General features: G+C 40.7%; 2 protein-coding genes across 2 annotated transcripts in view; one reads left to right on the forward strand and one right to left on the reverse strand.

Moving 5' to 3' along the window:
* Positions 1-5,357: 5,357 nt before the first annotated feature.
* On the reverse strand, positions 5,358-9,475 carry LOC131769116 (uncharacterized). Its single transcript, XM_066171179.1, has 4 exons — positions 9,106-9,475; positions 6,935-7,308; positions 6,127-6,783; positions 5,358-5,882 (listed from the first exon to the last, which is right to left on the reverse strand). Exons 1-4 carry the CDS (start codon positions 9,473-9,475, stop codon positions 5,358-5,360), a joined length of 1,926 nt encoding a protein of 641 aa, XP_066027276.1.
* Positions 9,476-9,488: 13 nt separating this feature from the next.
* LOC136283013 (uncharacterized) overlaps positions 9,489-10,000 on the forward strand; it is a 698-nt gene continuing 186 nt past the window's right edge. The window contains exons 1-2 of the mRNA XM_066171180.1: positions 9,489-9,530; positions 9,599-10,000. The exon at positions 9,599-10,000 is cut by the window's right edge and continues 186 nt beyond it. Of these exons, the coding sequence (XP_066027277.1) occupies positions 9,489-9,530; positions 9,599-10,000 (444 nt within the window). The remainder of the gene's footprint in view (positions 9,531-9,598) is intronic.

The following is a 10,000-nucleotide window of genomic DNA, read 5'->3' on the forward strand; positions in this document are numbered from 1 at the left end:
GTGCACTTCAAGAAGCTGACACAGTTTCAAAATGTCCTTCTGCAGCATTTGGAAGTGGTCCTGACCAAGAATACTTGGTTTCGTATAGGATGGCAAAAGATCATGTCACCTTCCACAGCATGATGTATCCTAGAAAAGGAAATTCGTGCAGTTACCTTGTTCAGTTTTGTGCACATGGGAGGAAATGCTATGGCAGAGTGGTTTGCTACATCCTCTTCCTGAATGTTGCCTATGCATTGATCACCGAGTATGGCTTGACTGGATTAAATGTTTGCCAAGACCTTCCTCTACCACAGGATGTAGTCCTGAAGGAAATTGTTCATCGAAACTTAATTGGCCAACATTTTCTCCAGGTTCAAGAAATTGAAAGTCTCTTGCTTGTGAAATGTGCTGATGTTATCAACAGGTGTCCTCATGTTCAAGGCGAGGATGGAAAAGGTTTCATCACCTTTCTAGACACTCCCTATGAACATGATTAGTAATTATTTTAAACTAGCTGTTAAATGTCTTTCATACTCAATCATCAAAAGTAATCTGAAATATCTGTCCAATATTTATTTAGTTATATTTCCTGTGCACTAGACCTCTGCTCTGCCAAGGTTTTGTCAACACTAAGGTCAAACCTCAGTGCACATCTGTTTTAACCCTTCTTATTTTGTCTTTATTTTTCGGATGAGGATCTTTTTAACTGGAGTCATATTGAAGGCATACAACATTACAGGGTGTGAAATCAATTTTTTTTTCTGAAAGCCACTTGGCTCCTAAATTCTTCAAAGTGGTAGCCAATTCAAAAAAAGTTGGTCGCCACTTTCAAAGACAAACAAGACCTTTTTTTTACGCTGTCAGCGTTCTAGATAGACCCTCCAAATTAAGTTAAGGTAAAGATCTTTAAAGTGCTACAAGTGGACACTAAGATGGATGGTATGCAACGTTCAAGCTCACCTTAATCCAAGATGGCGTCTAGTTGTCGATCGAGATGCATGTACTGCGTTTTGGAAACAAACTTAACGAGGAAGTTAGCCACGGATTTATCTTTGCAAATCTTTTCAATTCACTATATCTCTTAGTAAAGTCATGATGAAACATTCTAGTCGCCAATTTGGCAACTAATTTTCAGGATTTGGTGGTCAAAGTGGAAAAATTTAGTTGCATTGGCGCCTGTATCGGGTGCAATTTCACGCCCTGTATTACAGAATCATTCTGGATATTAGGAGATGAACTTTGTTCGTTTGTCTCACGACAAAGTCACTTTTGATGTAGATCATGACATTCGACCACAACATTGCAAGTCTTCATTAATTGATGAGGTTATTGTTTACGGGTCGCTATTTGTAGCACGTTGGTATGCTGTTATTGGTGCATTTCGATCCTCATTATTATTCCGGTTGTTAGATGGTGTTCCCTCATGGATCCTCATAAATCAGCTGTTGTGTTGTTTGATCGTGGGTATCCAAGCTTCAGGAGTGTTGATTCCACTATCCCTAATGATGTTGTTGGGATGAAGTCTTCAATGGATATTGTAACAATTTCCAGGGTCATGGACAAGGCTCTACCTTTTTTGTAAGGATTCCTCATCAATCAATCAATCAATCAAACTTTATATAAAGAGGGTGACACTTAATAGTTAAAAAACCTAATGAATTAATGTGGATCTCTATAAACATTGTTACAATTTAAAAAGAACCTATTATAATTAATCACATTTGCACAACAAATCAAGATCTAAAAGTTAAAGGTAAACATATCACCCATATGGTTTTGTATTCGAACAGCGTGCTGAGCATAATTGATCGGATTGAATGAAACATGGAATTGACACTGAATTGGTAACTGTTACAAATACCATTATTCCAGTGGAACAATTAACTCTTTAGAAAACAGCTGTGTTTGTGTTATCAGGTCTGAAATTTGTAAACCATAGATGCTTACTTGACTTTATTGATATCACTTTTGATATCATGTGTGCAAGGTTTTAAGCCATATGCATCATGCTCTATCATGTACTGAATAGGATGCGCATTTCAAGTCACTTAGGAATGTGCTGGAATAAACTTGATAAAATATTGTCAAGAACATTTTAAATTCTTACTGATCTTAAAATTAAGATTCTTACAAAACTTTTAGATAAACTTTAGATAAGATCCTCTTTGGAGCCTTTATGTCAGGACTTACATTTACTGCTCTTAGATTATTAAGATTCTTAAACAAACTTACCAAGATCTTGTTAAGGAGCTTTTAAGATCTTACTAATCTTACAGATTAGGATTCTTACAAGATTCTTGCATGAACTTAATAAGATCTTGTTAGGAACCTCACAAGATTCTTATATAAACTTGATAAGATCTTGTCAAGAACCTTCAAAGATCTTAACTCTCATGTGTTGTAAAAATTTTGTTAAGATTCTTACAAGATTCTTAAATATAGTTAATCAGATCTTTTAAGATCTTACAATGCTCAAACTTGGTTAAGATTTGTTCAAGAAATTTGGTAAGATCTCAATAAGATCATCTTAATTGCCATCTTATAAGATTCTTACAAGATCTTACAAGATCTTACAAGATCTTCCAAGATCTTAATAAGATTTCCACCTGGGATTGTTGTGGTTCTGATCTGTCACGGATGTGGTGTATGCGATTTCCGACGTAGGTGTGGAAACGCTTTCCTTCGTTACGAATGTAACCAAGAACAATAGAGGAGTCGGTGTAGAAAACTTGAACTGGATCTTCGTATTTGAGCTCCATGCTGAGCATGGAAGAAACGTTTACAGAAATCACGGCCGCAGTGAGCTCACGATGTGAAGTAGACATTAGAGACCTTACGCAAGGACGACGTCACTTAGGAGGAAGTTGTCGAAATTCGTGTTTGGTAGTTGTATTACTGCAGGCGTAGTGTGAGCTGGCACTGGAGCTGCATGACCTGAGGGTTGCTGGGATGCAGGCGTAGTGTGAGCTGGCACTGGAGCTGTATGACCTGAGGGTTGCTGGGATGCAGGCATAGTGGCGGCCATTCCTTGAGTTGTGTGACCTGAGGGTTGCTGGGATGCAGGCATAGTGTGAGCTGGCACTGGAGCTGCATGACCTGAATGCTGTTGGTTTCCAGGTGCAGTGGTAGCCATCAATGGAGTTGCGTGAGCTGAGGGTTGCTGGGATGCAGGCGTAGTGGGAGCTGATACTGATAGTGGTTGAACAGGGTGCTTTTGAGAAGTCGGATTGCATGCATCATTGGTTAAGGCATTAAAGGATATTTTCCTCTTTTGATGATACGTGCTCCACCAGCTTTTTATTTGTTGCTCCTTAAGTACCTCTACTCCTCTCTCTCTCATGCAAGCAATTACATCTTTTGGGTCAGCCTGCATGCCACTGGTAGCTTGCCTGTTGTAAAACAACATCATAATCTCTTTCTGGGCTAAGCTGAACACAGTTTTCTTGCCAGAGTTTTTCTTTAATGCAAACCCACTGGGTGGTGAAGGGAAAGAGGACGGCTGGGGAACATTATCCAGGGTTGGAGCCAGCACTGTTTCAGGAGCATGATTGATAAACCGGATGGTGTAGACGTCTTGTGGCTGAGTGGAAACAGCTGACTGCCTTTCCAGAGGCTCTGGAAGCTCTGATGAAATAGAAGACCCCGTCGCACCAGCCAAGCAGGATTCTCTTGAAGCCAACTTTTTTACTTGCACCTTGGTCTTTTTTACCATTTTCCCTACACCAGCCAGTGATTGAGCTACCAATCCACTTGCATACTCTCCATCCATAGGAAATGCAAAGCTGCCAAACAGGGAAATGTCCTTCAAAGTTCCCATTTTCTTAGGGGCCGTGCTTCTGTCTATGTTCAGCTTAAAACTTGACACATTTTTCATACTCTGAAAAAAGTGTAAATAACAGAAAGATAAGATATGTCTACTTTTTTTGATAGAGAGACAGCAACAGAGGAAGAGCACTTTGCCTGAATAAATCAATCAGTATAAAATAACTGGATACAATAACTGTAAAAAGGTAAAGGAAACAACACAAATGAACTGTCAATATGATGAATATTTTGGATGAATAAATTAAAACAACAACACAATGCCTGGGAGAAAAAGGTTATCACAGTGCAAAAGAAAGGGAGAAAGAATGTCAAAGAAATACAAACAGTTTTTTTAAACTTTATACCAAAACATTCCACCCATTTGTAGCTCTAGGTCATTTCCTAAGCGAACATAGCGCACAATCTTGTGGCTGATGTGGGCAAAGTGGGTGTCAAGAGCTGTTTTGCCTTCACCTGCCTCGACATTGTTGTACTGCTGGAGTCGCACATTAAACACCTCATTTACTTCAAAAAGATAGCACAGCACTGCAGTGTTATGGAAGGCAAATCTTTTTCTTTCTGGTTTTGTTTTTTGACGTATCCACACCACAAAATTCAAGCTCTTCTGGACTAGCAATCTGCAAACTAGCCGCTGAAATATCACCATGATACCACGTGCTGTGTTTCAAACAAAGACACTTCGCTTTGAACCCCATAAGGGCTCCAAAAAGGAGGTGAACGTAAACGAGATAGATGAATTGAAAACTATATACACTATATACACTATTTACAATATTTACAGAAAAGGTAGACTTCATAAACGATGCTATTTTGATGAAGGATCACACGCTGCACAATAGCCAATATGGCGACTGAATTGTACGAGTCTCGGAAAACCGAGTTCCACAAATGCAAATTAGCCGAAACTTTGCCGAAAGACAGAACAATAGAAACCCTACCATAAAAGGAAAACACATCGTAACAAATCGGTTTTTTTCGTGCAAATATCGTGAAAATACCGTTTTCCACCAATCAGAGCATCGGAAATAAATAAGATAAGCCAATTAAGGAGACTACTTATGCAGAAGCCCTGCGCCTCGCCCCTTTCCTTCTTTGGCGAACCATTACTTAAATTGCTTTTGCGTGTAAAAGCTGGTCTCAAGAACCAAATAACAGAGTAAATCTGTCGATTCAACCGGCAGAAGACAGTCAGGTTTGAAGTGTTTCCCCTCTATCAAGGCAGGATCGATTCCAATCGTCAAGATTTTCTTAACGTAGCGCTCTCTGACTTTCCCATCCAGCTTTTTAGTGTAATCAGACAGTGGAATTTGAACAACATTGTCAGGATCAGACAAAGAATTTTTTTCCCTCGGAAGCCATAATTTTCGACTGTGAACTGAGAAGAATTATAACTTTGGACTCTGTTTGCATATATTTCTTACTGAAACACGTGACTCGGATGTGCACCAACATGACAGAAATTAATTCTGTGACGTCATGTGAAAACGATCTATATAGTGGCTCCTAAAGGAGCCGTTTTTTTTTGGTTGGTATACTCTATTAACTTATTTTTACAATTCTACTGGTCCATTAAGATAAGAGCAGGCCTTCAGTAGTCGTCTGGCTGACCTTTCCCCGGCCTCGCACTGGTCCCACAGCTCAAATATTCTCTGCTGTAGCTCCCTATACTTTCGTCGCTGGATTCGTCGCAGCTTCCTCTCTGATACCAGGTGGATCTGGATCACTGTCAGTTTCGCTTCCCTGTAAAGAAGCTGGATTAGGAGGTACATGGGCAGTTGTGCTCTTCCAGAAGCTCTGCGATTTAGGCCATTGTGCCAACCTTCCATGTCGTTGTTCGTTCGGATGGCCTGTTTGTAGCACGTCCAGTCTGTTGGAGCCCAGGTGCTGCCGTTGATCCAAGTGCTGGATATGTATTCGGCAAAGTCGATTAGTGTTCCCGATGCCTCGTTGCGTAGTGCTTCGAACATTGGACGTATTTCTCGTTCTGGTAAGAACGGCAGGGCCATCATTTTTCTGACAAAGCTGTACGTCGCCTGGTCGTGGCGGTAAGCGGTTTGGAGACCGAGGTTGTGCACCTAGTAAATAATACATAGAAACTTATTAGTATAAAAATATAAATCTAATCGCGTTCTGTTGTACTCTGATTAGCAGCACTACTCACTATCTTTTCATTCCATTCTAGAACGTGTTTTTAAGTTTTGAATGCCTGTTAGATTTATACTTAAGCAATATTTGCTCTCAATTTCTATCGTATGATAGTTCATTCAACTATCACACGATACAATTGAGCACATGAATATTGAATCAAATTTATCTTACCTTTCTCCAGAGGGCTTGCATCCAGTGAAACACACATCCATGGAGCTGCACTTTTGGGACTGACGGCAGGATTTCAATTAGTTCCTCGAAGACCTTACGGTAGTCTGACTTTTTGTGTCCGGACATCAACATAAACAGGAGCAGGACTTGTTTCGCGTGGTCGTCCTTTCTGACAAAGGCATTCACCGTCATAAGCTTACTGAAAGGTCTGCGGCATAGCTTGAATGTGGCGTTGATGTACCAAGACTTGGCACGGGCAAGGAACTCGAGCTGCTGATCAGTGGCAAAAACCAGGTGTCTCTGACTCCGGAATCTCAGGTCAGCGCGCAGGAACTCTGATGGGATATGGTCAGTTGCTAGTTCAAACTCTAAGTCCTGTGGGTCTTTGGGTCTCAGTCTCTGACGGCGACAGTTAGCTGCCCTTGCAATGTTTTCTGGCCTGGGCAAACTGGAGCACGGGACGTCGTTAAGGTCTTCTAACAGGACGTCTTCGACCATGGCGGACGCTGGTTTGAAGACATCTGCAACTGCTCTGGCCTTGACTTTGTAAGTGATCTTTGCGACTAACGCTGCTCCAATGTCGGCTGGATGGTTGTGTGCGTTGGATCCGAGCTTGTATACACCGTTACTGCGTTCTATGGCGTTGGTTCTACATGGGTTGACTTAGTAAAAAAGAAAACATTTTTAACAAGCTTAAAATTTGCGGTTTTTTTTTTTTTCAAAACCTCTGTTGATACCTTTCGTCCCATCTTTAATTTAAAGATCTTACTTTAAACTGGTGAGTAAAAATCAAAAGTCAATTAGCTATATTTACGTTAAGTCTTATGGTGCACACCCAGTCGGTTGCATTGGCTCTACGACATTTGATGCCATAGCTGAAGCCTCTGCTGTCTATCAGCTTGGGACATCCTTTGTTGGTACAGTTGTTAATGACCTGGAAACTGATGTCCAAGGGGTTGGAGAGGTTTTGCCTTGCGGTTGGCGATTCAGCTAAGGACGACTCATCATCCACAGGTAAGTCGGACTGATTGGCTGGAGACGGGGGCTTGAAGTCAGGGTCAGGACTGAATGGTAAGTCAGACAGATTGGATGGAGACGGGGATTCGAACTCAGCATCAGGAATGAATGGTAAGTCGGACTGATTGGCTGGAGACGGATGCTTGAAGTCAGCGTCAGGACTGGCTGGTAATATGTTAATATGTTATAATATGTTTTCATGATGAAATCGTTTGTGTTGTCTTTAAACAGTCAGGTTTTTACGAACAAATCATAGATTTGCATCTTCTTCAGTGAAAGTAATGTATGATGAAAGTAAAGTATGATGAAAGATGGATCATATCTTATAAAAGGGAAAAATAGTGAAGCGCTTTGTGATCACATGGAGATGTTGTCGTGATGAAAGTTCTCTATTCTGGTTTCTATGATCAACGCATGGTTTCACATCTTTTCGCGTTTATGTTCAATCTAAACATGATTTTGCATATTTGTCAGTCTAAAACTAATAAATACTGTAAAGAAAGGTTAACTTAGTAATGACAAGCAGGTTCATCTTTACTCAAGTCTGATAAAAAAGTAAAGCGATGTTGAAATAATGAAATTAAGGTTTACTTTGGTCTGGTTGCTATGATCAACGTGTATACGTATAGTTGTTTCCGGTAGTCCCAGATTCCATGCACACGGCAGGTACTTCACAAGTTTCAAAGTGGCCGTCACAACAGACGGCGTATACCGTTTACTAGTTTTGTAGGATTAGAAGTTTACACGCTTAGTTTACACTTGGAACGAAGTGACTATTCTTTGGAACGAAGTGACTACTTGGTGGAACGAAGTGACCAAAGGATGGAATGAAGTGGTGTGGAACGAAGTGGTCATGGAACGAAGTGACTGGATACCGGTCGGCGCGTCGCACAAAGACCTGATTTGGCGGGAAATTATGAAAATATTTTTCCCAAAAGCTGTTTAGAAGGTCTCCGAACATAATTTCGAAAATGCCAAACTTACGAAGCGTAAGAGAATGTCTACTTTTCGGCTTTGAAGAAAACCTACTAAACGATGAAGAATTTATTCTTCTTAACGATATGAATACTTTGAAGAACCCTGATTTCCCCTACGGGTCGTACTGCAACCAGGAACTGTTGTTGGAGGGTGATGAGTGGTTTGTTCACCACTGTGATGTCGTGTTTTTTGAGGACACGACATCACAGTGGTGAACAAACCACTCATCACCCTCCAACAACAGTTCCCGGCTCCAAAATTTCGACCATTGTTGGAATCGCAAACAAATGTTGTTTATAAAATTCCTTGTGGTGACTGTTCATGGTGTTATATTGGTGAGACTGGCAGGGCCTTCAACACAAGAAAGAAAGAACACCTCAGAAATGTGAAAACCGCGGCAAAAGGCTCAAGAATTGCCAATCCGTCTGGGCCAATAGTCACGTAATAGACTTTGATAATGCATCTATTATTGACAAAGGCGGTTTTAGAACAAGAAAAACACTAGAAGCGTGGCATTCCAAGTTAACTCCCAATGCGGACAACAATTCCTGTCCTTTGCCCGGACAATACAACATTCTTTTTAACAAACATTCTTAGTTATCAGCATTTTTAATTTTTTACTTTGTACTTCACACCTAGTATTTCTTACCTTTTTATCATTTTACCCGTTGAAGGCTGTAGCGCAAACAGCCGAAAGCTCGTATTTTTTAAAAGTTTTAGCCAGAGATCGTTTTTTAATTTTACAAAATTTATAAAATATTATTAGCGACTGTTCTATGCGTCTATGTTCCAGTGTGTTCATATCTGCTGTTTTAAGAGTTGATTCGTAGTTAATGCTTCTCCCCAAGTTCATTATTGTTTGGAGACTGTAGTGGTTTGCATCTTCTAACTTCTTATTAAGAGTTTTGCCGATGCCGATTAGTAGGGAATTACAATACTCAAAATGTGATAAAACAAAACTCCTATATAGAACTAGCAGTGTACTGGAAGGCACTGGGCGTTTAAGGCAGCGGAGTGCAGCTATCTTAGCAAATACTTTCTTTAACATCTCATTTATGTGTTCTTGAAAAAATAACTTATTGTCAAGGTGAACTCCGAGGATCTTTAGGTGCTCTTTAATGTCCATAGAAGCGCCGTTAAACTTTAAGTCATAATGGTGGGTATTTTTGCCAACGACCATTGCTTGTGTCTTGTCTCCGTTGGCCTGAAGATAGTTGTGGTCAAGCCAGGAGGATAGTCTTTCCATGTCTTGGTTTAGCGAGAACTGGAGTACAGTCGCGTTTTTGTCTGCCATATACTGGGTAGTATCGTCTGCGTAGAGACGAAGAGAGGAGTCATTTACAGCTTCGTTCATGTCATTCATAAAAATGTTAAACAAAAGGGGGCTTAAAGAAGACTTCCCTGTCATCGTTTGAGAAACTTTAACCAAGCTTGGCTTTCCCCTGCCAATCAAACCTATGCTGATGTCATTCATGAGGCTGGAACTCCCTATACAAACTGTTGGGGATTTGTTGTTGGGACAGTCAGGCCGGTTTGTAGACCTGGAAATTTACAGAGGAGTTTATACAATGGACACAAAAGGGTTCATGCTATCAAGTTCCAATCTGTGGTTGCCCCTAATGGACTAATTGCTAACTTGTGCAGTTCAGTTGAGGGGAGGCGACAGGATAGTGGCATGTTAGCTGATTCTGGCCTGTTACCACAGTTACAGCTTCACTCTCGCTCGCCTTTAGGAAATCCTTTATGCATTTATGGTGACCTAGGATACCTGTTGCGACCTCAGCTACAAACACCATTTAGAGGCTTGCATCTCACACCACTACAGCAGCAGTTCAATACTTCCATGAGCGCTGTTAGATCAAGTGTTGAATGGGTTTTC

This window comes from Pocillopora verrucosa, chromosome 8 (assembly GCF_036669915.1).
Source record: "Pocillopora verrucosa isolate sample1 chromosome 8, ASM3666991v2, whole genome shotgun sequence".
Classification (NCBI taxonomy): Eukaryota; Metazoa; Cnidaria; class Anthozoa; order Scleractinia; family Pocilloporidae; genus Pocillopora; species Pocillopora verrucosa.